Source organism: Nomascus leucogenys, chromosome 8, assembly GCF_006542625.1.
Source record: "Nomascus leucogenys isolate Asia chromosome 8, Asia_NLE_v1, whole genome shotgun sequence".
NCBI classification, from domain to species: domain Eukaryota; kingdom Metazoa; phylum Chordata; class Mammalia; order Primates; family Hylobatidae; genus Nomascus; species Nomascus leucogenys.
Genome location: NC_044388.1, coordinates 62,235,247 through 62,262,733, shown reverse-complemented (window position 1 = coordinate 62,262,733; position 27,487 = coordinate 62,235,247). Strand labels below are relative to the sequence as shown.

At 42.0% G+C, this 27,487-nt stretch overlaps 1 protein-coding gene across 1 annotated transcript in view; it reads left to right on the top strand.

The window, feature by feature from the left end:
• The first annotated feature begins 3,638 nt into the window (after positions 1-3,638).
• The window catches only part of MCUR1 (mitochondrial calcium uniporter regulator 1), a 28,461-nt gene continuing 4,612 nt past the window's right edge, over positions 3,639-27,487 (top strand). The window contains exons 1-8 of the mRNA XM_012508622.2: positions 3,639-4,344; positions 11,269-11,388; positions 15,961-16,064; positions 16,915-17,016; positions 17,891-17,932; positions 19,382-19,453; positions 24,328-24,381; positions 26,591-26,705. Coding sequence (XP_012364076.2) covers positions 3,918-4,344; positions 11,269-11,388; positions 15,961-16,064; positions 16,915-17,016; positions 17,891-17,932; positions 19,382-19,453; positions 24,328-24,381; positions 26,591-26,705 — 1,036 coding nt within the window. The 5' untranslated portion in view covers positions 3,639-3,917. The remainder of the gene's footprint in view (positions 4,345-11,268; positions 11,389-15,960; positions 16,065-16,914; positions 17,017-17,890; positions 17,933-19,381; positions 19,454-24,327; positions 24,382-26,590; positions 26,706-27,487) is intronic.

Genomic DNA, 27,487 nt, shown 5'->3' with positions numbered 1-27,487 from the left:
AGCAGTAAACATTATTATCGAACATAGTGTTTGAGTCTTATCAGGGGCATTTTAACTGGGTGGTTCTGGCCAGGATCTCTGGCCAAGCTGCAGTTCAGATTTTGGCAGGGGCCGCAGTCAGCCCAAGGCCTGCCTGGGCCAGAGGCTCTACCTTCAAAATGGCGCACTCACAGGGCTGTCAGCAGAAGGCCTCAGTTCTTCACTGTGTAGGCCTCTCCAAGGGGCTGCTCATGCTGTGGCAGCTATCTTCCCACACAGTAAATGACCCAAGTGATGTACTCTCACTTCTGCCATATGCTATTAGTCACACAGGCAGTCCCTAGAAGATGGAGAAGCATGCACGGGACATGAATATCAAGAAGCAGAATAATACTGAGAACCACCCTGGAGGCTGCCTACCAGTGACTTTGAGTTCTTAATTACTCTTATTTAAAATGTAAATTTTCTTCTAATTTGATTGGTACCATTCATACAGATTAACTTTATGGTTGTTTTATTAAGACATAATTAACACATTCATTTCCTTAAATATTTCTTGATAAGCAATGCCTCAACAAGGTGGCTTTGGCCAGATGCCATGGCTCATGCCTGTAATCCCAGCACTTTGGGTGGCCGAGGGGGGTGGATCACTTGAGGTCAGGAGTTTGAGACCAGCCTGGCCAACATAGCGAAAACCCGTCTCTACTAAAAATACAAAAATTAGCTGGTCAGGGTGGTGCTTGCTTGTAATCCCAGTTACGTGGGAGGCTGAGACAGGAGAATCGCTTGAGCCCAGGAGGTGGAGGTTGCAATGAGCCAAGATTGAGCCACCACACTCCAACCTGGGCAACACAGTGAGACTCCATCTTAAATAAACAAACAAAAAAAGAATCCTAGAATTGAAGCTTTTTTTTTTTTTTTTAGACGGAGTTTCGCTCTTGTTGCCCAGGCTGGAGTGCAATGATGCAATCTCAGCTCACCACAACCTCCACCTCCTGGGTTCAAGCAATCCTCCTGCCTCAGCCTCCCAAGTAGTGGGGATTACAGGCATGTGCCACCACACCCAGCTAATTTTGTATTTTTAGTAGAGACAGGGTTTCTCTAGACTGGTCTCGAACTCCCAACCTCAAGTGATCCGCCTGCTTTGGCCTCCCAAAGTGCTGGGATTACAGGCATGAGCCACCGCGCCCAGCTGCTCATTAACTCTGATTGGGTGACATGCCCATGCCTGTGGTCTGCAGAGCGATCAGTCCCTCCAAACCGCATGGACTGAGAGTGGAGAAGAGCCACTGCCCATGGAAAACTAGGGTGCTGAGACCAAAAGAAGGGGAATGCTTTGGAAAACAAAACAACAGGTGTCACATTCAAGGAAAAATGGATGCTATCCAACCTGTAGTTAGAACTGACATTCATTATACTCCTATCATAGGCCAGGCACTGTGCTAAGTGCTTTACATATGTTATTGGATTCAACATGGCTGGTAATAGTAATACATGAAAAGTTAGTCAACATCATTAGGCATCAGGGAAATGTACGTTAAAAATGACAATAAGGTACCATTCTATGAGGACTGAAAATATCAAAATTTGGCAAGGATGTGGAACAACCGAAACTCTCATCTATTGCTAAGAGTGTGAAAGAGTGCAGTCGCTTTGGAGAAACAATTCAGCAGTGTCTAAAGTTAAGCTACCATATGATTCAGCAATTTGACCCAGATACTTTCCCCAACAGGGATAAAAATGTATGTCCACACAAGGTCTTATACAAGAATGTTCATAACGCCCTATGCATAATAACCAAAAACTATAAGCAAAGCAAATGGCCATTAATAGAATGGATGACCACTTGTGGTATGGTCATACAATGGAATACTATTCAACAATTAAAAGCAACTAATTACTGATACAACAGCATGGATGAATCCCATTGATATTGAAGTCAGATGCAAAGCAGAAGACACAAGGCAATGCGTATTGTAGGTCTTCATTTATATGAAGTTCAAAAAAAGACAAAACTAATCTATGGTCATTGAAATTTGAAAATAGTTGGCCGGCCGCGGTGGCTCATGCCTGTAATCCTAGCACTTTGGGAGGCCGAGGCAGGCAGATCACAAGGTGAAGAGTTCAAGACCATACTGGCCAATATGGTGAAACCCCATCTCTACTAAAAATACAAAAATTAGCCAGGCGTGGTAGCAGACACCTGTAATCCCTGCTACTCGGGAGGCTGAGTCAGGAGAATTGCTTGAACTCGGGAGGCAGAGGACGCAGTGAGCTGAGACTGCGTCACTGCATTCCAGCCTGGGCGACAGAGCAAGACTCCGTCTCAAAAAAAAAGAGAAAATAGTTGCCTTGGGGTGATGGTGGATTGTCTGGAAAACTGGCACAAAATAACTTTCTGGAGCAATGAAAATGTTCTAGATCTTGACCTCGGTGGTGTATACAACTGCTAAATGTCATCAAGTTGAACACCTAAGTCTGTGGAATTTACTGTATGCAAATTATACCTCAATTTTTAAAAATTACAAAGGATTAACATTAAAGTTTGTGCCACAGTTTAATCGTTACTCTAATGTTGTGCACTATTTTCCCATTTTTTCACAATCACAAATTATGATACAATGACTTTTTTGTGCATATGTGAAATTACCAATATTAAGCATTTTGACCCATAAAAGTGACAAGTTTTTATAGTCAAACCTAGTAGATTTTTAATATTTTGGATTATTCCCATTATCCCCATTTTTAGTTAGGTGACTTGAGAAAAGTTTACAAATTTTTGGTGATACTCATTGCTAAACTGCTTTTTCTACCAATTTTATAAATGTATACTCCTTTTACAAGTGTTTCTTAGGTTGGTGCAAAAGTAATTGCGGTTTTTGCCATTACTTGCAATGGCAAAAGCCACAACTACTTTTGCACCAACCTATGACTTCAGTCCTGTTTTTTAGTTCTTCAAATTTTGATAGACACTTAATCTTGCACATCCATATGCACGCTCCTCTCTTCCCAGCACTTTGTACATCTCTCATGGCTCATAACACATTCTTCTTCCATCACGTATGTGTACACATATGGCTGTATAGGAAAACAGCTTCTGGAGGAAAAGAACAATTTGCTTTGCGGTTTTTTATTTTTAATAAAATCTCCTAGCTTGGTGCCTTACGCATTTCATTTATTCATTCAACTAACATCTTCCAAGTTCACATAAGGGACCAGTTATCTGTGAATGGTGTAACAGGCCTTCAAAAAGCCCACGAAACTAAACATTACCAGTTTCAAATATACCCGACAGGTCTCATTTTAACATTCATACCCCACGTTTTAAGTTCCCAGATTGCTACTTTCCCATGTTTTTGGTGCTCTAATCTGGAAACAAAAACTCTGAAAATTTAGATTTGAGTGTATTATGTGAGGGCCTTTCCCTGGGCCCTGCTAATAATTCCTTAAAATGCTCCTTAGAACCACATGTTGGGGGACTTAGGATAATCAGTGAAATCCAGGGCAGCCTGTCGGTCTGGGACTTTTCACAGGACACTGAAGGGCACCGGGGTAATTCCTTTTTAAGAACACCAATGCAGTGAATATGCAAATCATGACAGCAGCAAGCTCCTTCCAGTTCCGGAGTGCCTGCAGGCTCCTCCCGACCGCCGCCGTCGCCTAGCGAATGGGGTGGGGGCTCGCACGGTCCCCGCAGAGCTCCGAGACTAGCCACCCGGGCTCGGCCCCGCATACCGGAGCGCTACCGCGGGCTCCCGCCGCCCCGCCCCACCCCCGGCGCGCGTCCCGAGCCCCGCCCGCGCGCCCGGCAGGAAAGGGCGGTCCTGCGCTGCCGCCCACGCTCGCTCCCGCCGTCGGACTCTGGGCCTGGACCGCGCGTGACCGGCGCCGCGAGCTAGAGGCATGAGCGCGCGCCCGGGCCAGTGAACGGCTCGGGGATGGACTGCGACTCGGTCGGCGGCCAGAAAACCCAGCGCCTGCCCCGCCGCCGGCGGCTTCTCTTCTTGCCCGCGGGCCTCAGCGGAAGACCGGGCGGCAGCGAATCCTCAGCACGCCGCTGCCTCTCTGCGCTCTCCGACGGTCTGGGGGCGCTGCGCCCTCGCTCCCCGGCGGCCCGCGGCGGCGTGTCACGTGCCTCGCCGCTGCTCCTCCTCCTGCTAGTGCCCTCCCCGCGCTTGGCCGCCGCAGCCCCGCGCCGGCAGCTCGGGGACTGGGAGCGCTCGCGCCTCGGGTATGCCGCACCCCCGGCCGTGCGCAGCGGCGCGTGGAGGTGCTCACCGGGCCTCGGCCCGGGCGTCGCCGCTGCCGCCGGCGCCCTTCCCCAGTACCACGGCCCGGCGCCTGCACTCGTTTCCTGCAGGAGAGGTGAGGCCCAGGCGGGAGAGGAGAGGGGGCTCGTCTTGCGGGGCTGGACGGCGGGGCGGGGACCTCGGCTACAGCCTCCCCGAGGAAAGGCCCGGCAGGCCGGAGGGCGGGTCAGCCAAGGGCACCGGCATCTCCCCGGAGCGTGGGTCGAAGGTCCGGGCCCGCCCAGCTCGGCCGCGGTGGCGGGGCTTAGCCCAGAAGAGACGAATTCCTGGGAATCCCGGGCGCTAAAGTTGGAGGGAGTTGCGTGCTGGGGCGGGGAGGTGGTGCCCGCCCACTCCTGGGGGTCTGCGTTTGGGCGCCGCCTTCCAGGCGTTCTGTTTGGCAGCGCTCAGCCTGTTGGCCGTTCAGGGGGAAGGGGTGTGTATGTTTGAGGAGCAAAGCTCTGGGAAGTGAAGGGATTGCTTTACAGTTTGATTTCAGATTCTGATTGAATCATTAATTCGTGGAGTCCTAGCGTCTACCCTGTCCCTGGCGCTTTTCTAGATGTGTGAGATGTATCAGTCCACAAAATCTTACCTCTAGAGCTTGATTCTAGCAGAGCAGACGCAGTAAATATGTGTGTGTGGATATACGTATGCATAATTGATGTATATATAATTTATATATACAAATAATTTTTATATATTCATAATTTGATACATGGTATAGAAAAATAGGATAAGGCTTGGGAAGTGGAATGGGTCTCCAGTTGTGAATTTAAATAGGGTGATCAGAATCGACTTCATTGAGAAGGTAGCATTTAATTAGAGTCATGCATCCCTTCAGGACAGTCGCCTACTGAGAAATGAGTCATTAGGCGATTTCGTCCTTGTGTGAGTATTGTAGGGTGTGCTTACACAAACCTGGATGCTACAACCTACTACACACCTAGACTGTCAGGTAGATCCTGGTGCTCCTAGGCTACAAACCTGAACAGCATGTTACTGTACTGAATACTAGAGGCAATCTGAACACCATGGTATTTGCGCATCTAAATGTAGAAAAGGTACAGTAAAAATATGTATTATAGTCTCATAGACCACTGTCGTGTGTGCCCCTCTGTCCTGGGCTGAAAGGTAGTTGTGGGGCGCATGACTAGGAAGTGAGAGAGATCACTGCCCTGGAGATTAGGAAAGTAAATAGAATCAGCTTATTAGATAGCATATTGTTGATTAACGAAAAAAATCATTTCGGGTAATCAACAGACTTGGCAAAATTATCACTTTGGGCAGTCTATACATATTCATTAGTAGCCATCACTAACCACACATTTTTCATATTTTCTTAAACAGATAGGCCCAGTAAATGTTGACTATAGCTAAAATTTAAGAATATCATCGGCTGGGGTAAAAACTGATTCGTAGAGCAATGAAGTGAAGGAGACTTTATATAGAGAGAGTGGGGAATGAGTAGTGAACTCGGTGTCACTGTCCTTCAGTAATTAGGAGTCGGAGATGAGTTTGGTCTTTATTTCTGTATTTTGCCTGTTGTTGTGCTTTTTCTGACAAGCTAGTAATTTCCAATTTGTTTTTGTCTCAATACAAGAGTATGGGGCAAAAAGAGAGTGTTCTTTCTCATGGATTTGCTGACCAATCAGTAAGGTGGTACTGTTGTTTTAGTGTCAGCGATCTCATTCTTCAGTCATCATAAAAAATGAGTATGGATGCATAAGAACAAGCAGAGCAGAGACACAGTTAAGGAAGGGTGTATGCCCATTAACCAGCTAATGAGCGTTTCCCAACCATTTGTTTGCTTGGTGCCTGAGGTTCTCAATTGGGCTACTTAAGGATGTCATGAGTAGGAAGCTTTCCTCATCCTGTCCAAGGCTAACTTTGGGCCCCTATTGTAATTGTGGGTTTTTAATATCGTCTTGATAGGCTGAAGGTCCCCAGAAAGGGGAATTGCATGTTACGCGTTAACACAGCTCAGTTGACTCGCTTCCTTATAATCAGCGAGGCGTCTGGGAGTTGGCCACGTCCTCAGGTAGTGCCCTTTGACAGAAGGCAAGAGGGCATTTCCTTCCCTCAGCCGGGGTTGGAGTGCCCATTGGGAAGTGACCAGCCCTTCTGTCGACCTTTCAGAGGCAGGATTTCTTGGAATTAAGCTTGCTGTTTCTGGTTCCAATCTTTCTGAAAAAGAACAATAACAACAACAACAAAACTATAGTATCCAAATTGGCGTTACAAAGTAGTCATGTGATTGTTTTGTTTATGTGGGGGTGGGGGTGAGGAGGTTGTGTTTTAAATACAGGAATGATTATTTTCTTACTAAGGAATTTGGGTCTAGAGTAATCCTGTCACTCTTTACAAGTCATTCCAGACTCAGGTGTTTTCAAGCTCCCTGACACATGGGACAGTCCAGTAGAGTTCTAGGGCAGGTGAGGTGGTCCTTAGGAGGTCCCCTAGAGAAGTGCTTTCATTCATTCACTCCCACTGTTTCTCAAGCTAGGTCTCTTCTGTGTTGGGCAGACATCCTGGGTCTCTTCTCATGGAGGCCAGTTTTAGTCTCAGGACTGGAAATAAACTGAAAAAGAGGTACCAGATTTAAGTGAGCTCATTTATGTGAAAAGGGAAAAACTGAGGAGAAAGGAATTCATCTTGAATTTTCCCTCTAGACAGTTTCATAATCCAGATTGTAGAAGTCATTACAGTTCAATTACCAAAAAAAAAAAAAAAAAATTCCTAGCCTGCTGTATGCCAGGCACCTTGCCAGATGCTAAGGATAAAAAATGAGCAAGACTGGCTGCTCCTGGGCAGCTTGGACAAATAGATGATACAGATGAGGAAATAATGTAGTAAGTGCTGTGTTGAGCTATCTGTACTGAGCTGAGAACACAGGTATGGGCGCAATAAAGGTTGCTCCCTTAGCTGGGTGGAGGAAGCAGAGGGAACCATAAAGTGTAAAAAAGAAAATGCCACACCTGGAACATAATGTATACTCAGTAAATTGGCGATTTAATGAAGAAGGGTAAAAAGAATGCTTAAAGTTTAACGATTGGGAAAGGGGAGCAAGCCATGCTTAAGCATGCAATTGCAGGAAATAGAATAGCTTAGGTTGCTAGAAAGAAAGCTGAAAGGATAAGCGTGGTCATAAATAGCAAGGGCTTTGTATGCCAGGTCAAGGACCTCGTGTCATAGCACAGTGGTTCTTTGAATCTCAGGGCCCAGTTTTACCAACAAACACAAACACACGTAAATCATTGGACTTTATATTGTGTCAGTCTGCAAATGGTTATTGATACTGATATGGATTATTACATCTCTTTTACCCTCCTCTTCCCAAGCTGTGAGTAGGCTGGGAGTGACTCCCATAGGCTGCAGCAAAGCGTCACATCTGTAGGGTTCAGTCCACATCATATTTTTGTTTACTCTTGATTTCATTATAGTATAATCAGGGGTGAAGGACTGAGAGTGGAAGCTGATCAGCTGGAGCATCTTTCTGGTCATTCAGAGGCCTGCTGGGGAAACCTTTGACCTTTGAGTTGGCAGGTGACCCTTCTTGCTCCTACCTGTCTTCTACAACACCAGACCTGAAACTGGTGCCAGTTAATGGCAAAATTAGAAAAGTAATGGCAAATATGTAGCAAGATTTTCATATACTAAGTTGATTAAATGGAAGTTCTTTAGATTGTTCATCTTTTTTTTCTTTTGGTGTCATAATGTCTTTTTTAGTACAACATTTAATAGTAGCAGTAAGCAGCTATATTTAAATTTTCTTTCATGACACAATTAAAAATTGGCAACTCAAATATTGTTTTATTTATTTATTTTTAATTTATTTATTTTTTTGAGATGGAGTCTCGCTCTGTCACCTAGGCTGTAGTGCAGTGGTGCGATCTTGGCTCACTGCAACCTCCCCCTCCCGGGTTCAAGCAATTCTCTTGCCTCAGCCACCCGAGTAGCTGGGATTACAGGTGCCTGCCACCAATCATGGCTAATTTTTGTATTTTTAGTAGAGACAGGGTTTCACCATCTTGGCCAGGCTGATCTTGAACTCCTGACCTCGTGATCCATCTGCCTCGGCCTCCTAAAGTGCTGGGATTACAGGCGTGAGCCACCACGCCCGGCCTTTTAATATTTTTGTTTTCGATACAGGATCTTGCTTTGTCACCCAGGCTGGAGTGCAGTGGTGTGATCATAGTTCACTGCAGCCTCAAACTCCTGGGCTCAAGCCATCCTCCTGCCTCAGCCTCCCAAGTAGCTGGGAATAGCTGGGACTACAGGCACACACCACCACACTCAGCTAATTTTTTTTTTTTTTTTTTGATATGAGGTCTTGCAGTGTTGCCCAGGTTGGTCTCGAATACCTGGCCTCAAGTGATCTTCCCACCTTGGCCTCTCAAAAGTATTGCAATTACAACCATGAACTAGTTCACCTGGCCCAATTAAAAAAAAAAAAAGATTTTAGCAATTCATAAAATCCAAAAGCCAAGAAACTGTACCATATACTATACCATCTCCCTCAGATGAGTACCTTGAAACAAGAAGTTTACAAAATGGATTGGATCTGTGGCTAAATGCACAAAAACTTATAGAAAAGGTAGTGTAAAAATTGTTAGAATATAGCTCTCTAAAGATAGGCTTTTGCAAAGACATTACAAGAAAAGAATGCTGTTGACCGATATCTCTTATGATTAAAGATAAGAAAATCCTTAACAAAATACTAGCAAGCCAAATCCAGCAACTTACAAAAAGTGCAATGTACTTAAAGTATAATGTACATTAAAGTATAACATTCCTAAATAAATGGAAAGACATCCATGTTCATTGATCTGAATACTTAATATTAAGGTGGCAGTACTTTTCAAACTGACCTACAAATTTAACACATCCCTATCAAAATCCCAAGCAGTTTTCTTGTAGAAATTGACACACAGATTCTAAAGTTCATATGGAAATACAAGAAAACAAGAATAGCTAACCAACCTTGACAAACAACAAAGTTTAAAACCCACACCTTGGGAGGCTGAGGTCGAGTCTGTAGTGAGCTGTGATTGCACCACTGCACTCCATCCTGGGCAATAGAGTGAGACCCTGTCTTAAAAAAAATCAAGAGCAACAACAAAAAAAACACTTTCTGGTGTCAAAACAAACTTACAAGTAATCAAGAAAGTGTGGCACTGGTGTAAGGACAAACACATAGATAAAAGCATTAGAATGGAGAGCCCAGACACAAGGCCTCATGCTTACAGCTCACTGATTTTCAGCAAGAGTGACAAGACATTTCAGTAGAGGGAGTGGTGCTGGGACAACTAGATATCCACATGGAGAAGAATGAAGCTGAACCCACTACCACACACCATTTAAAACACTAATCCAAAATGAGGAAAAGACCTCAATGTAGGAGCTAAAACTGTAAAACTCTTAGAAGACATGGGAGTAAATTTTCATGTACTCGGATTACCTAGTAGTTTCTTACGTATGTTATCAAAAGCACAAGCAACAAAAGAAAAAAGCGCAAGCAACAAAAGAAAAACCAGATCAGTTGGACTTCATCAAAAGTAAACTTCTGTGCTTCAAAAGACAGTATCAAAAAGTGAAAAGACAACCCACAGAATGGGAGAAAATATTTTCAAATCATAATCAGATAAGGAGCTTGTATCTAGAATATGTAAAGAACTCTTACAGCTCAGTAATAGAAAGACAACCCTATTAAAAATGGGCAAAGGACTTTGCCTTAGTCTGCTTTGTGCTGCTATAAGGAGATACCACAGACTGGTAATTTATAAAGAAAAGAGATACGTTTCTTGCAATTCTGAAAGCTAGGAAGTTGAAGATTGAGGGGCCCACATCTGGCCAGGCCCTTCTTGCTGCTTCATAACATGGCAGAAGGCAGAACAGCACACATGTCGGGGAAGGGGTGGCAAACTCATTCTTTTATCAGAAACCTATCCCCAAGATAGCAGCATTAATCCATTCATGAACCGAGCCGTCCTGATAGCCTAGTCATCTCTTAAAGGACCCACCTCTCAACACTGTTGCTTTGGGGATTAAGTTTTCAACACATAAACTTTGGGGAACACGTTCAAACCATAGCTGACTTGAATACACATTTCTCCAAAGAAGATATCCAAATGGCCAACAAGCCCATAAAAAGATGCTCAACATCCTTAGTCATCAGGGAAATGCTGATTAAAACCACAGTGAGATACCACTTTACGCCCAATAGGATAACTAATTTTTTAAAAACCCAGATGATAGCAAGGGTTGGTGAGATGTGAAGCAATTGAGACCCTTGTGCGCTGCTAGAGGGAGTGTAAAATGGTATAGCTGCTTTGGAAAACAGTCTGGCAGTTGCTAAAACAAACATGGAGTTATCATATGATCCAGCAATTCTACTCCTAAGTATATTCTCAAGATCATTGAAAACAACGTCCTTGTAATTCGTAATCGCCAAGAAGTAGAAACAGCTCAAGCATCCTTCAACTAATAAATGGATAAACAAAATTTAATGTAGCTATACAATGGAGGAGTATTCAGCAATACAAAGAAATAAAAGTACGGACGTGCTACAACATGGATGACCCTTGAAAACATGCTAAGTGAAAGAAGCCAGTCACAAAAGACTATATATATTATATGATTCCATTTCTATGAAATCTCCAGAGTAGATAAACAAAAGAGACAGCAAATAGACCAGTGCTTGACCTGGGTATGGTTGGGGGCAGTGGAGAAGGGCTGGGGGAATTGGAAGGTGACAGCTGAGGGGTACAGTTTGTCTTGAGAGTGAAGAAAATATTCTAAATTTGATTGTGGGATGGTTGCACAACTCTATGCCAAAACCTATTGAATGGTATGCTTGAAATTGGGTGAATTGTGTATCTCAGTGAAGCTGTTATAAAGTACCAGATAGGCTTTGGGGTATGCCTTATTTTCTCAGAGTGCTGAGTTGCTTTTGTTTTGCATGAAGTCTATTTTGAGCTTACTGTCCTTTCCACCCTAGAGCTAAGCCTGTCTGCTGGATCCCTGCAGCTGGAGCGCAAAAGGAGCGATTTCACCTCTTCTGGGAGCAGGAAACTCTACTTCGACACTCATGCCTTAGTGTGCTTACTGGAAGACAATGGTAATCCTCTCTCATTCATCATTTAGTGCCTTAGAAAAACACTTTAAATTATGACTTCTCTTATGGTTTCATTTAATTTCTCATGTTTCTCTTTGACTTCTATTTTTTATTTGTATTTAATTTATTTATTTAGAGACAGGCTCTGGCTCTGTCACCCAGGCTGGATTGCAGTGGCGCAGTCTCGGCTCACTGTTAACCTGACTCCCAGGCTCAAGCCATCCTCCCACCTCAGCCTCCTGAGTAGCTGGGACTACAGGCACACACCACCACGTCTGGCTGATTTTTATCTCTTTGACTTTTAAGCCTATGGGTAATCTTCTAATTAATCTCCGTTTTTATAAGTCCTCATTTTTTGCTTGAGGACATTTTTGCTTCATCAATAGAATGGAGACTTTTCTCACACATTGTCTCTTTGTCCAAGTGAAGTGTATTTCTGTAACATCACCATGGAAGTACAGTGTTAATAGGTAAAAATTTAGACACAAGTCAGCAAAGCTGAAGAATGATTCCTATGACAACAGTGTCTGAAGCACAGAAGTGATAGTTTTATTACCGTGCATCTTGTGTGCTTTTTAAAATCCTGTGAAATTGAAATGTTGCTGAGTAGCAGTTCTTGACAATTTCAACTTACTGTTCTTTATTCTTTTTTCTTTTTCTTTTTCTTTTTCTTTCTTTTTTTTTGAGATGGAGTCTCGCCCTGTCACCCAGGCTGGAGTGCAATGGTGCGATCTTGGCTCACTGCAACCGCCACCTCTCGGGTTCAAGCGATTCTCCTGCCTCAGCCTCCTGAGTAGCTGGGATTATAGGCACAAGCCTCCACACCCAGCTAATTTTTGTGTTTTTCATAGAGATGGGGTTTCACCATGTTGGCCAGGCTGGTCTCGAACTCCTGACCTCATGATCTACCCGCCTCAGCCTCCCAAAGTGCTGGGATTACGGGCGTGAGCCACCACACCCAGCCCTCTTTTTTCTTTTTAATATTCAGCCTAACATTCTCCCTTATTGCTGTTAAGATAAAAGATTTTTCTGGTATATATGGCATTCATTGAAAATGCACTTTAGACTTAGAATGTAGGGGACATTCTCGTACTAAATCATATTTAGACAAATATACCAATTATAATTCTCTATATGGTGACACATTCTCAAAAATCAGAATTTCAAAATAGTGTAAATTATGCTTGTGAAATAAATTTGCCTGTGTTTTTACTTCATTGTTTAGTTATTTGTCCAGTTGTACATGTTTGTGTCCGAAAAGCTACTCTCCGTAGAGGTACTTCACATGCCTAAGACAAAGTGACAGAATGAATTATTCTGTGCTTTGTGGGAGAGAGCAGCTCTGGGCTCGAGCCTAACTCTGCAGACTACTAGTTGCATAGCTTAGGAAGCCTTTTCCTCTTCTCAGTTTCCATTTGCCCGTCTATGGTATGAGTGTAATAAGAATTCCAAAGATCTTTTTGAATATTAAACAAGATAATATGCATGAATGAACTTTGGAAAAACTGTCATATGCTGTGTAATAATTTTCACAACTTTTCCTGTCACGGTAGGCTTTTTTCGCCAAAACTTCTTTCAGTACAGAATTTAAAAGAGAAAAGTAGAAGTGAGAAGGGAGCACGTAAAGTTACTCTGATAAGGCCAGGCGAGGTGGCTCATGCGTGTAATCCCAGCACTTCAGGAGGCTGAGGTGGGAGGATGGCTTGAGCCCAAGAGTTCAAGACCAGTCTGTGCAACATAGAGCCTGACTCTACCAAAAAAAAAAAAAAAAAATTGATAAGCAGAAGTCTTCCTAGTTTTCTTGATTTTAAACCTTAACCCATGGTTATTTGCATCTTTCAAGACTGTGGTGTGAGGGCCACACTGCAGTACGTGGTGTGGAGGGGCTGTTCAATCCAACGTGGATGAGTTGGGGGTGTCTGAGATGACTGGCTGAGTAGGAGGCCAGGAAGGACTTTTCAAGGCATATTCTACCCTTTCTTTATCCAGACCTGTCTTCAGATTAAGAAAATTTCTTATATGCCTGTGATCTCACTGACCCTGGTTCTGTCCTATTCCCTCGTGTCTACAAAAAATTAATTTCTGCCTCATAACTCAGTAGGTTTTCAGACTTACCCTTTTTTTTTTTTTTTTTTTTTTTTGAGACAGTCTGGCTGTGTGGTCCAGGCTGGAGTGCAATGGCACAATCTCGGCTCACTGGAAGCTCCGCCTCCCAGGTTCATGCCATTCTCCTGCCTCAGGCTCCCGAGTACCTAAGACTACGAGTAGTTGGGACTACAGGCGCCTGCCACCACGCCCGGCTAATTTTTTGTATTTTTAGTAGAGATGGGGTTTCACTGTGTTAGCCAGGATGGTCTCCATCTCCTGACCTCGTGATCCGCCCGCCTCGGCCTCCCAATGTGCTGGGATTACAGGCTTGAGCCACCGCACCTGGCCAAGACTTCCACTTTTTCTTATCCCTTTCTCCTCCCACAAGTGGTTATAAAGTATATGGCTTTAGAGTTTGTTTTACAATCAACATAAGTTCTCTTTCTACCTTTATTTTTCTTTTCCTCATCATTGCCAAACCTAATTTTTTTCTTTTCTTTTTTTTTTTTTGAGACAGAGTCTCACTCTTTCGCCCAGGCTGCAGTGCAGTGGCGCAGTCTTGGCCTACTGCAACCCCCACCTCCCAGTTTCAAGTGATCCTCCCACCTCATCTTCCTGAGTAGATGGGATTACAGACATGCACCACCACACCTGGACAATTTTTCTGTATTTTTACTAGAGATGGGGTTTCACCATGTTGGCCAGGCTGGTCTCAAACTCCTGACCTCAAGTGATCCACCCACCTTGGCCTCCCAAAGTGCTGGGATTACAGACGTGAACCACTGTGTCCAGTTGCCAAACCTAATTATGTTTAAACACGAACTCTTTTTTTTTTAATTAAAAATTTTTTTAAATTTTATTTACATTAAAATGGAGATGGGATCTCACTATGTTGCCCATGCTGGTTTTGAACTCCTAAGCTCAAAGATCCTCCCACCTTGGCATCCCAGTGTTAGGATTACAAGCGTGAGCCACCACACCCAGCCAGTGAACTCTTCGTAATAAAGCTTTAAAATTTGCAAAAGTTTAGTTTGAGTTTTTAAAAATTAGGAAGACAGCGGAGAAAAAAGAAAACAGATTCAGAGCTAAACAATGTTAACATTTTGGTGGGTAACCTTTTGTATTTTTTTCCTAGACATGTGCACAACACACGTTGAAAAATTAAAGGATTTTGATGAAAGTGATGGGAATAGGTCTTTGGAGGTTTTTTTCCTTCTCCTTTAAATCTGTGTCTTTGGTTTTTTTGTTCATTATAGTCCCATGCTTCATCTCATCCAAACAAATTCCATTAATTCAGTACTACTTTATTCCAAAAAATACACAATTAATTACAGGAATCAATAGATTCTTCTGAAATTCTTATAGCTGGAAGCATTTAATAGAACTATTTCCCAGGCACTCAGTTTTAAGCATTTAATTGGAATTTATGTGAAATAGGAGTTACTTTCCAACGTTTTTAAAAACAATACCACGTACTGGCCAGGCGTGGTGGCTTGCACCTGTAATCCCAGCACTTTGGGAGGCCAAGGCGGGCAGATCACCTGAGATCGGGAGTTCGAGAACAGCCTGACCAACATGGAGAAACTTCATCTGTAATGAAAATACAAAATTAGCTGGGCATGGTGGCGCATGCCTGTAATTCCAGCTACTCTAGAGGCTGAGGCAGGAGAATGGCTTGAACCCAGGAGGCGGAGGTTGCTGTGAGCTGAGATCGTGCCATTGCACTCCAGCCTGGACAAGAGCAAAACTCTGTCTCAAAAAAAAAACAATACCAAGTACTGCATTGAATCTCTATCATTCAATTCAGTATCATTTATTGACTGCCAAAGAACATATTTTTTCCACTTTGGGTCTCCCAGACTAGTTACTGAATAGAATTGTGGAGGAAAAATGAAAGAGCTGATTTTGTCTTTTATCATTACGTTAGCCAACAGCTAGATTACTATTTATATAGTCAATGATTTGACTGCCTTATGCTGGACATAAAACAGCTGAGCTTTCCTATTTAAGGAAATCATTTTTTAATCATGTACACATTATAAAATTAAATAAATATTGTCCACCATAGAAAATTACATAATGCAGAGAAACATAAAGAAGAAAATAAAAATGACTATGAATCTTTGTTAAATTATAAAAACAAGAATTGCATCTGTAATTTTGAGTCTTGCCTTTTTTCACCTGACATTGACTTGCCAGCATTGTCTATGTCATTAAATAGTCTCTGAAAACATGACTTTTGATAGCTAGGAAGGACTTACAGATCAGTCAGCAAAGCCACCGGTACCTGGGGAAGCCAACTTGTATGTTTCGTGCTTGCTCTGAGTGACCAACACATCATAGTTTGTGGCTCTACCCTCCTCCCTGCCTCCTACCACACTGTGCTGTACTCTTGCTCCTGGATTTGGACATTCACATGAATGTGTGCATTTGCTGTGGGCTTTTGTAACCCTGAGCATGATTTTTTTTGCTTGTGTGCTTGCTTAGGGTTTGCTACTCAACAAGCAGAAATCATTGTGTCTGCGTTGGTCAAGATCCTGGAGGCCAACATGGACATCGTCTACAAAGATATGGTCACCAAGATGCAGCAGGTTAGCCTTGTTGGGTGGTTTAGCAAATTAGGACTGTGAAGATGGGATATTATTTGTAGTAATGTTTTAATGTAATTTTTTGGATAATACCCAGTTGAAAAGTATATAGTAACTTTTACCATGATTAAGAGGCAAAAGATTACAGTGGCATAAAAAATACTTACTCAGAGCTATTTAGTCAACAGTTGTAGAATCATTATGCTTGAAAGCTCACTGTTCAAAATGATTCCAGTGAAATATACTTTAATAAATGGAGACGTGGCCTGAAGTATAATATTATAGCATCATGTTCCCGAGTCTTCAGATCACCACCCTTTAGCTGTGATTCACTTGGTAACAATAACCAGATATGTGGTTTTTGTTTTTTTATGTTTTGGGGGGGTTTTTTTGAGACAGGGTCTCACTGTTTGGCCCAGGCTGGAGTGCAGTGGTGCAGTCTCAGCTCACTGCAGCCTTGTTGACCCCCTGGGTTCAAGCGATCCTCCCACGTCAGCCTCCCAAGTAGCTGGGACTATAGGCGTGCACTGCTACAGCTGGCTAATTTTTGTACTTTTGGTAGAAAAGTTTCACCATGTTGCTAAGGCTGGTCTCGAACTCCTTGGCTCAAGCGATCCACCTGCCTTGGCCTCCCAAAGTATTGGGATTACAGATGTGAGCCACCTTGCCTGGCCAGATATGTGTTGTTTTTTTTCTTTTGCTTTTCCCCTTGTGGAATAAAAGATGACTTTACTGAACCTCTTCTTGTGTCCATATTCTCCTGGTTTCTCACTAAGAAGATAGCACATTGAGATGATAGGAAGTGGACTTTTTAGGGTAGACTAGATTATGTATTTTGTTTTTCTTTTCCTAGGAAATCACTTTTCAGCAAATAATGTCTCAGATTGCAAATGTGAAAAAGGATATGATTATTTTGGAGAAGAGTGAATTTTCAGCCCTCAGAGCAGAAAATGAGGTAAAACAGAGCCACTCACACTTAGAAAGTTGATTATATTAAGACATGGAGATGAAATATATACACATAAAAGAGCACACATAAGTGTACATCTCAGTGAATTTTCATACAGTGTACACTTCCAGTCAGATCAAGCAGGAAAACTTGACCAGTGTCCCTTTCTCATGCCTCTCAGTTGCCCCTGCGCCAGAGGAAATGCTGTCCTGGCTGATAACACCATTGACTAGTTTCGCCTATTCTAGAACCATTTGATGGTATCATACTGTGTGTCTTGTAGCAAGAGATCATTTTTTTCATTGTCTATAGTCTTACATGAATAGGCCCCATCATTCTATTGTAGTGTATATTAGAATTGTTTCCAGTTTTTGGTTATTTTGAATAATTGCTGCTGCAAAATATCTCCTGTGTTTCTTTTAAATAGAGCATATGGGATCAGCATTTAAGTAAGTGTTCTCTATGCATCTTTTAGTTTCAGTCCTATTTAAAGTCCCATAGGGAAGGCCATTTATTGCCTGTTGACCTTAGCCTTGTAAGAAGCCTTCTAGGAAAAAGTAAAGTGGGAAAGTTTCAGACTCTCTAGGTTGTCCTTGAAATCAGTTATTTGAGGGTAGAATTAGTTAAAAGATAAACTGAAGGAGACACTAAATAAAGCAGGGTCACTGAAGGCAAATGTGTGTGCCAAACACAACTGAGTTAACTTTATGTAGCCTCCAAGATGAATTCAAACTTGTGTTGTAATGCCATTCTGCAGTCAATACGGTTTCTGAACGGAGGAAAAGCCTGAAGAACTTGTGCATAAATATATATTGTGATATTTGTCGATTACTACGTTTTATGTTGTTCTTTCTAAAGACTTTTTTTAATGTGTTTTTAGAAAATAAAACTCGAACTACATCAGTTAAAACAACAAGTAATGGTAAGATTCGCTTTCCTGTTTGTTGGCTTGTTTGTAATTATATAAACTTAATAAGTATAATATTAGAAATAGATGTTTTTAAAAACTTAATTCTATGTGAAATGTTTGTGTAATATGCCTCAAAAGTACACATTGGAAGATTTAGCTAAGAACACAGCCAATGAATGAATTACTGTTGTCTATAACCATATTCATTACGAAAATTGTGGCTGGGTATGGTGGCTGATGCCTGTAATCCCAGCACTTTGGGAGGCTGAGTGGATCACCTGAGGTCAGGAGTTCAGACCAGCTTGGCCAACATAGTGAAACCCTGTCTCTACTAAAAATACAAAAATTAGCTGGGCATGGTGGCAGGTGCCTGTAGTCCCAGCTACTCGGGAGACTGAGGCAGGAGAATCACTTGAACCCAGGAAGCAGAGGTTGCAGTGAGCCGAGATTTGTGCCATTGCACTCCAGCCTTGGTAACAAGAATGAAACTCTGTCTCAAAAAAAAAAAAAGAAAAAAAAAAAAAAGAAAATTGTGTTCTAGGAGGAATTAAGTCATTTTTAAGTAAAAGTTTTTCTAAAGTAGCCGCATGGAAGGAACCCTTAAACTCTCTTAGACTGTCTTTAGAGAATCGCACGTGATTTTTAAATGCTTACTGTGCCAGCTATTTCATGTTTTTTAAATAGAAAAAACATAGATATTAAAGAAAAAAAGGCTTTGATATGTATCAGAGAAAAGGCTCTGTGTAAACCAGGTTTTAATATTTTGCTGCTTTGAGTCCATCTTTGCTTTCCAAAGTTGTTTAAGATCAGCTTTATTCATAAGTTCCATTCAGAGATTGTATGAGGAGTCTTGAGGTTAAAAGCAGCAACAGGCCGCGCGCGATGGCTCACGCCAGTAATCCCAGCACTTTGGGAGGCCGAGGTGGGCGGATTACAAGTCAGGAGTTCGACACCAGCCTGACCAACATGGTGAAACCCCATCTCTACTAAACATACAAAAATTAGCCAGACGTGGTGGCATGCACCTATAATCCCAGCTACTCAGGAGGCTGACGCAGGAGAATTGTTTGAACCCCAGAGGCAGAAGTTGGAGTGAGCAGAGATCACGCCATTGCACTCCAGCCTGGGTGACAGAGCGAGACTCCATCTCAAAAAAAAAAAAAAAAAAAAATGGGGATGGAGGTCAACAACCCACTCTAGACTGGCATAAGCATAGAAGGGGGTTATTTGTGTCTAACTGGGAAGTCCTGGGACAGGCTGCCTCCAGATGTGGCTTGGCCAGAGTTCCCTGATGCCAGGAGGCCTAGATCCATTTCTCTGGAAGCCCCTGGCTCTGTCCCTCCCTGGGCTGCCTCCCCTATGATAGGGACAGTGGGGGCAGTGGTCCCAGCATCACGTCCTCAGAGAGTTTGAGTTTCTTACTTTGGATTTCTCCTTCTTTGTTGTTTGCCCTCCTTTTAGGATGAAGTGATCAAAGTCCGAACAGATACCAAATTAGACTTCAACCTAGAAAAGAGCAGAGTAAAAGAATTGGTACGTTCCTTTACTAAAAATACATTATGAATTAATTTATTTTTGGAATGGAATGCTTGGTTAAGCCTAAGTCATAGGTACTGTTAAATGTTTATCTGTTTATCAGTGTTAGGGTGTATTTTCTCTATTATAATAATTTTGGATTAAGACTTAAATTTGATGCTTTCAAAAGTAACATTAAAATTAAAATCCTAGTTAAATTAGTCAGTTTGAATCTTTGTTTCAGAAATATTAGATATATGTTACATAGACATTCATAAAGAAATTAAATGCAATCTTGATCTATTTAATACTGACTTAAATCTTCATAGGTCTTGATCTTGCAAAAGTTAAGTTGATTATCTCAGGCTTGAATATAGTAAATTATTAATATTAAATAATATTAAATTATATACTGGAATTCAAGATTAAAACATTCGTGGCCGGGCACGGTGGCTCACGCCTGTAATCCCAGTACTTTGGGAGGCCAAGGTGGGCAGATCACCTAAGGTCAGGAGTTCGAGCCAGCCTCCCTGCCCAACATGGTAAAACCCTGTCTGTACTAAAAATTCAAAAAATTAGCCGGGTGTGGTGGCGGGCACCTGTAATCCCAGCTACTCGGGAGGCTGAGGCAGGAGAATCGCTTGAACCCAGGAGGCAGAGGTTGCAGTGAGCTGAGATCGTGCCACTGCTCTCTAGCCTGGGCAACAAGAGCAAAACTCTGGTCCCCCCCCCCCCCCAAAAAAAAATAAAAATTCTATGCTGTCTTTTAAATATAGTGAGAAGTTGTGAGGGTGTTTTGTTTTGTTTGGGTTTTTTGAGACAGAGTCTCACTGTTGCCGAGGCTGGAGTGCAGTGGCACCGTGTCGGCCCACTGCAACCTCCGTCTCCTGGGTTCAAGCAATTCTCCTGCCTCAGCCTCCCGAGTAGCTGGGATTACAGGCGCCACCACCACGCCGGTTAGTTTTTATATTTTCAGTAGAGAGAGGGTTTCACCATGTCGGCCAGGCTGGTCTCAAACTCCTAACCTCAAGTGATCCGCCCACCTTGTCCTCCCAAAGTGCCGGGATTACTGGAGGGAGCCACTGCGCCTGGCTGGCAAGTGTTTTTTGTTTTTTTTTTTTCTTTTTTTTTTGTTTGAGACAAAGTCTTGCTCTGTTGCCCAGGCTGGAGTGGCGTGATCTTGGCTCACTGCAAGCTCTGCCTCCCTGGTTCACGTCATTCTCCTGCCTCAGCCTCCAGAGTAGCTGGGACTACAGGCGCCCGCCACCACGCCCGGCTAATTTTTTTGTATTTTTAGTAGAGACAGGGTTTCACCATGTTAGCCAGGATGGTCTTGATCTCCTGACCTTGTGATACGCCCACCTCGGCCTTCCAAAGTGCTGGGATTACTGGAGTGAGCCGCCGCACCCGGCCTAAGTGTGTTTTAATAAAGATATGTGTCGGGTTGCCTCTAGTGATTTTTAACCCTGTCTGAATATTCAGCCGTCTTCTTGCTCAGACTTTATTTGAGTTTGGTAACATCAGGTGCCTTTTTTATTCTTAGCATAATGAGAAATAGGGCAGAGAGCATCTTGCACTAACACAAAACTGAGTAGACGTGCAGAAAACTGAGTACTCACAACTGTTTGTTGTCTTCTCATTTTTCACAATTTGCTTTTAATTAAAATGTGCTCTAATGATAAGTGAAGGTAATACTGAAACTCAACAAAGCAACCTACTTGTGTTTTGGAATGCCACTGGATTTCAAGAGTTAATCCCAGCTTCGTTATACAAAATAATTATTAAGGCTGTGTTACCTGTCTTTCTAGTCTTACGACAACAGTCTCCACCCGTAAAGATTAAATCACCTAGTATTACTAAAATAGTTACTGACTATAGCATGTCACTGGTGTCTGGAAGAGGAGAAACTCTTTTGGTTACCTTTATCTTTATGGGGTGTGTACTCAGGAAGAACTGAATTCACTTGATGTAGGAAAATGACTGTGTGTAGCTAACTAACCTGGGAAAAACTGCATCAAGGACATCAGGAAATACAGGGCAGATTAAGGCCAGTGAATTTTTTTATATTTTACATAGAGTCATTTTAATAACATAACTAGGCTGATCTATATGTACATTTTTCAATCATGTAACAGTTAGATTTTACTCATTTTAAGTCATTCACATCATCCAGCAAACAAAAATTTTCCAGAAATTTTTTTCACAATTATAATTTTAGTCTTTAAACCAAAATGAAAAAATTTCTGCCGGGTACGGTGGCTCACACCTGTAATCCCAGCACTTTGGGAGGCCGAGGTGGGCGGATCACCTGAGGTTAGGAGTTCGAGGCCAGCCTGGCCAACGTGGTGAAACCCTGTCTCTACCAAAAATACAAAAATTAGCCCGGCATGATGGCAGGCGCCTGTAGTCTCAGCTACTCGGGAGACTGAGGCAGAGGAATCATTCGAACTCGGGAGGCAGAGATTGCAGTGAGCCGAGATCACGCCACTGCACTCCAGCCTGGGTGACAGAGCGAGACCCTGTCTCAAAAAAAAAAAGAAAAAAATGATGAAATTTCATTCTTGCAAATATTAATATTTTTAAATTATTGGATATATAGAGTGGATCCATTCAGTGTTCTTATAAGAAAAGTAAAGCTTATAATATTTTGCAAATTTGATAATGCAGCACTCAAACTACTTAACTTGATTTTATTTTACTTGAATTTACTAGTTAAATATGCTGATAAATATAATTTACATGTAATTACTTTATCTGGAATGACTATATTGACCTTAATCTCCAGAAAGCAACCAATGCACAGAGTTTCAATTAAATCCTGTCCATCATGATAGTAACTTTTTCTGCATGACACGAAAGTGTCTTTGTGGTATATTTGAACAGTAACTGTGACTATGAATTGTTCTCATAGTCTTTTTTTAGTGTTTCATTATTATTTTAATTTCAATGGGTTTTGGGGGAACAGGTGGTGTTTGGTTACATGAAGAAATTTAGAGGTGATTTCTGAGATTTTTGGTGCCCCCATCACCCTAGCAGCGTACACTGTACCCAATGTCTAGTCTTTTGCCCCTCACCCACCTCCTACCCTTTCCCCCAAGTCCTCAAAGTCCACTGTATCATCCTTTTGCCTTTGCATCCTCATATCTTAGCTCCCATGAAGCCAGTGAATTTATGTGATATAGTAACCTAGCTGGGAGATTGTTCTTGGTAATCATAAACTTAGATTTCTCTGAAGCACAAAGCAGTAGTAAATTATACAGCGAGCGTGTTTGTAACATGCATTGGTGAAGATGAGTTTTGGCTCTCGTTCTTTTGGTAAAGTTATAAGGTTAAATATTAAATTGCAAATTAACTATGATATTTACAGCCAGTTCCAAAAGCAGTATGGCACATAAACTTTTGGGGCATGGGGATATAGAGCCACATAGATGTTATTTTTAAAACCATGGCAGCGTCAAGATTTAGGCTCTTCTTTTTGAGGGTGAGTCAATGTTGAGTTAATGAAGACTGAGGTTTAGTGGTGCACAAAATCTTGTTCCACGCCGCCCTCTAGTGGTCGTCTGATGCATAGGGCTCTCCTGGTCTGAAACCCTGAGGTTTAAAGAGCATTGATTGTTCTTGGTTTTACAACCTACTCCTTGGCTTAGGGTTTTGGGGTTTTTTGGTTCTGTTTCTCTCTCTCTCTCTTTCTCTCTCTGTCTTTTTTTTTTCCTAATTCTAAGCTCCCAGTAGTCCCAGGAGAACATTTTATAGCTAGAAAGTTTCTATATACTTCAAAGCATTAACTTTTTCTTTCTATAACAAAATTAATGTAGGTCTTAAAAGTCTTCATTTAAATTACTGATTGTCATATGCTCAATTAAATCCTGTTACCCACTACTAAGGAGATAAGTCTGATTTCAATCTTACTGTCTACAAAACTGCACTAAATCTTTTCACTGACATTAATAGCCAAAGGCGAGATACTTTAACTCTGGGTAGAATTAGTTCCTTTAGTAGCACTGGATTATGACTACGCCGAAGTGGGTTTTTTTATTGTTATTAAAACCAACATGTGCAGGAGGCTAAGGCGGGAGAATTGCCTGAACCCGAGAGGCAGAGGTTGCAGGGAGCCGAGATCAAGCCACTGCACTCCATCCATCCTGGGCAACAGAGTGAGACTCCATCTCAAAACAAAAAACCAAACCAAAAAAAACCCCAGCGTGTGATGAGTTAGTGTATTTATGTATTTACATTGTGCTTTATAATCACAACACAATGTCTTTGTCATAGAATAATAATCCTTGCAGCTATTTTTTCCCCAACTTCATACCTTTCCTGTCTTTTGTTGAGACTCAAGTAGTGACCTGTTTTGCTACTAGTTATGATGGGATAGCTCCTAAATTGAGTTGAGTCTCCATTTTCAACCCTCTCAAAACCAAAAACCATGTGACTCCACATCCTTTGAAACTGGTACCCAGGGTGTGCTGCTACAATAGTGGGAGGGACCTAAAGACATCCCAGGAAAGATGCAGGGAGAAGTGACAGATGACTAAGGAAATCCAGATATTGGAGGAATGAGTAAGTATAATAAGAAACTTTAGCCAGCACAGGAGGTCATGCCTGTAATCCCAGCACCTTGGGAGGCCGAGGTGGGCAGATTGCTTGAGCTCAGAAGTTTTGAGACCAGCCTGGGCAACATGGCAAAACCCCATCTCTATGGGGAAAAAAAAAAAAAAAAAAGAAACCTCAAGTAACAGATATAAAGAGGCAGGTAGGCTACTTCGTCCCAGAGGTGACTTTCTGGTGTTACATATTCTAGGAGGTACTGAGACCAGAATATTTAAGGCACCAGAGAAGGAGAAGAGAGAGGAGTAGATCAGAATCTGACCCATGTTATGTGTTTATTTCAGTATTCATTGAACGAAAAGAAGCTGCTGGAATTGAGAACAGAAATAGTGGCCTTGGTAAGAAACAAGACTTTGATTTTTCTTTGTCATTGTACTCATCTTTGCTTCGTCCCATGCATGGTTGTTTGTAGTGATAATAGGAAGTTACATGCAGGTTTACTGTCATGGGAATTTTTTACATTGTGCTAAAATACACACAACATAAAAATTAGGATCTTAACCATTTTTTAAGTGTACAGTTCAGTACACTTAAAGTACATTCACATTTTGGGGCAACCATCTCCACTGTCTGTCACAGAATTCTTTATTTTGCAAAATTGAAACTCTGCACCCTTTATACATTCCCGTTTCCAGCCCCTGGCGACCTCCATTCTACTGTCTATGAATTTGACTATTCCACATACCTCATGTAAATAGAATCATAGTGTTTGTCTTTTTGTGGCTGGCTTATTTCGCTTAACACAGTGTCCTGAAGGTTCATCCATGCTGTTGGAATGCCAGGACTTTCTTCCTTTTTAAGGCTGATTAGTATTCCATTATATATATATACCACATTTTCTTTATTCGTCTGTCAAGGGCACTTGTGTTGCTTCCACCCGTTGGCTTTTGTGAATAGTGCTGCAGTGGGCATGGGTGCACAGATGTCTGCTGGGATCCCTGCTTTCAGTTCTTTTGGGTATATATGCAGAAGTGGAGTGTCACGGGATTTTTTGCACTTCAAAAAATATTTGGTTATCTTAATGGAAGATAGTTATCCTATGGAAGATTTAAACTTTCTTAATGAAAGTTTCCTTTTCTTCTTTTTTTTTTTTTTTTTGAGATGGGGTCTCGCTCTGTCACCCAGGCTGGAGTGTAGTGGTGCAATCTCGGGTCACTGCAACCTCCTTCACCTCAGCCTCTAGAGTAGCTGGGACCACAGGTGCACACCACCACGCCCTACTTGAAAGTTTGTTTTTCTTGACGAAAGTTTTATTAAGAAAGTTTAAATCTCAGTAATTGAAGAATAGTGAGGAATGGAGAAGTCTTATTCTATTTTTAATTTATAGCATACATTTCTCCTTTTCCATACTGTATGGAACCTGGGACCTCTGAAACCCCCAAGAGGCTTTCATGACAGAATTCCAGAATCCTGGGATATTTCTCTGGAATAGTTTTCTACTCATCCAGGCATTTATTTCTTTTTTTCTCTGCCTGAATTGCTAGCATAGGGAAAGACTTAGTTGCTCTAGGAATTTTAGTGAAGCATTCCCACGGTTTTTATGCTTTAATGCAGTTATACAACCCCCTACAGCGTTGGCCAAACCCACTGCCTTCTTGAGGGTTGATTATGTATCCAGTTTAACTGTATTATATTTGGGGAAGGACAGAAATTGGCCCTGGGTAGTCAAGCCTCATAGTAATGAAACACTTGATATTTGAACACGAAAGAAGAAAGTTTTTTAAAAATATGACTAGAAATAGCTCAAGACAAGCACTGCCGCTTTTACATTATTTAATACTCCATTTCTTTTTTTTTTTTTTTTTGAGACGGAGTCTTTCTCTGTCCCCCAGGCTGGAGTGCAGTGGCGCAATCTCGGCTCACTGCAAGCTCTGCCTCCCGGGTTCACGCCATTCTCCTGCCTCAGCCTCCCAAGTAGCTGGGACTACAGGCGCCTGCCAACACGCCCGGCTAATTTTTTGTATTTTTAGTAGAGACGGGGTTTCACCGTGTTAGCCAGGATGGTCTCCATCTCCTGACCTCGTGATCTGCCCGCCTCGGCCTCCCAAAGTGCTGGGATTACAGGCTTGAGCCACCGTGCCCGGCATATCTAAGACTCCATTTCTTGAAAACATTTTTGAGTTTACTGTCTGTCTTTGACTAAGGAGGATTTAGAAGGATGAGATGTAGCCGTTGCCTTTGAGAATAGACTGGCCTCATAATGCCACCTCATTTATATAGCAACCTAGAGCTTACAAATGCTTTTTCACGTAGATTATTGCATTTGATTCTCTAAACAGTCTAGGTAAAGGCAGGTCCTCTGGCTTGGTTGTTTCGTTTCGTTCTGTTTTTCTTTTTTTCAAATGGAAGAAAACTAAGGCCTGGAGAGGTTAAGGGTCCTGACCAATGCAGTGTAGCATTAGGGTTTTAGAACTGAGACTAAAGCCCAGGCCTCCATAGTCTTACCCAGGTTTCCCTGTGAGTGCATCCCGTTGGGAAGGAGCTATAGGATGGTGAGCAGAGGGGACGTGCTGTGGTCTAACGCTGTGACTCTCTTCGATTTAAAAGCATGCCCAGCAAGATCGGGCCCTTACCCAGACAGACAGGAAGATCGAAACTGAGGTTGCTGGCCTCAAAACCATGCTTGAGTCACACAAGCTTGATAATATTAAATATTTAGCAGGTAAGCTATTTTATATCTATTTAAATCAACCTGAAAAGAAAATAAATTTATAAAATAAGTCATTGACAGATACTGCATTTCATTGATTCCAACACTTTCTGAAATATTTTAACATCTCTGAAATTGGAAAGCATCTTACAATTTCCAGTAGATGAAGTATCACAGTTTAATTGGCACTTTTTCTTTCTTAGTAGTAAATAAAGTAATTGTGTACTTTATAATTGATAGAATTGGAAATTTGATAAGATACTATAATTGAACTATGGTTATTAGGGATTTTAATGAGATTCAAGACACGAAATATTTTATGGATAAAATGGAAGGTGTGTTTCAGTTGTAATCTTTCTGCTTCAATTGGTGACACTCCTTTTAAGGAGTTATTTTACTTTCGAGATTTTTGATCCAAAAGAGAGAATGAACATTCATGTACCACCCCCACATCCGAAGTAACCATTATTTAAAGTCAGATTTAACATCTTGGATTAATTAAATATTTTAAGGTTACAGCATTATTTAATAGTGAAATGTTGTTCTTTATATTAAATTGTGTGTTACTGTCTATATAGTGCATATACATAGACCTTGTGACCACAGAATTTTTGCGATTTGAGACTTTTATTGAAAAGTTTTCGTAGCCTAGGCAACCCAGCACGACCTAGTCTCTACAATAAGATTTAGCCGGGCATGGTGTCATCCGCCTGTAGCTTCAGCTTCTTGGGAGGCTGAGGCAGGAGGATCGCTTGAGCCCAGGAGTTTGAGGCACAGTGAGCTGTAATCACACC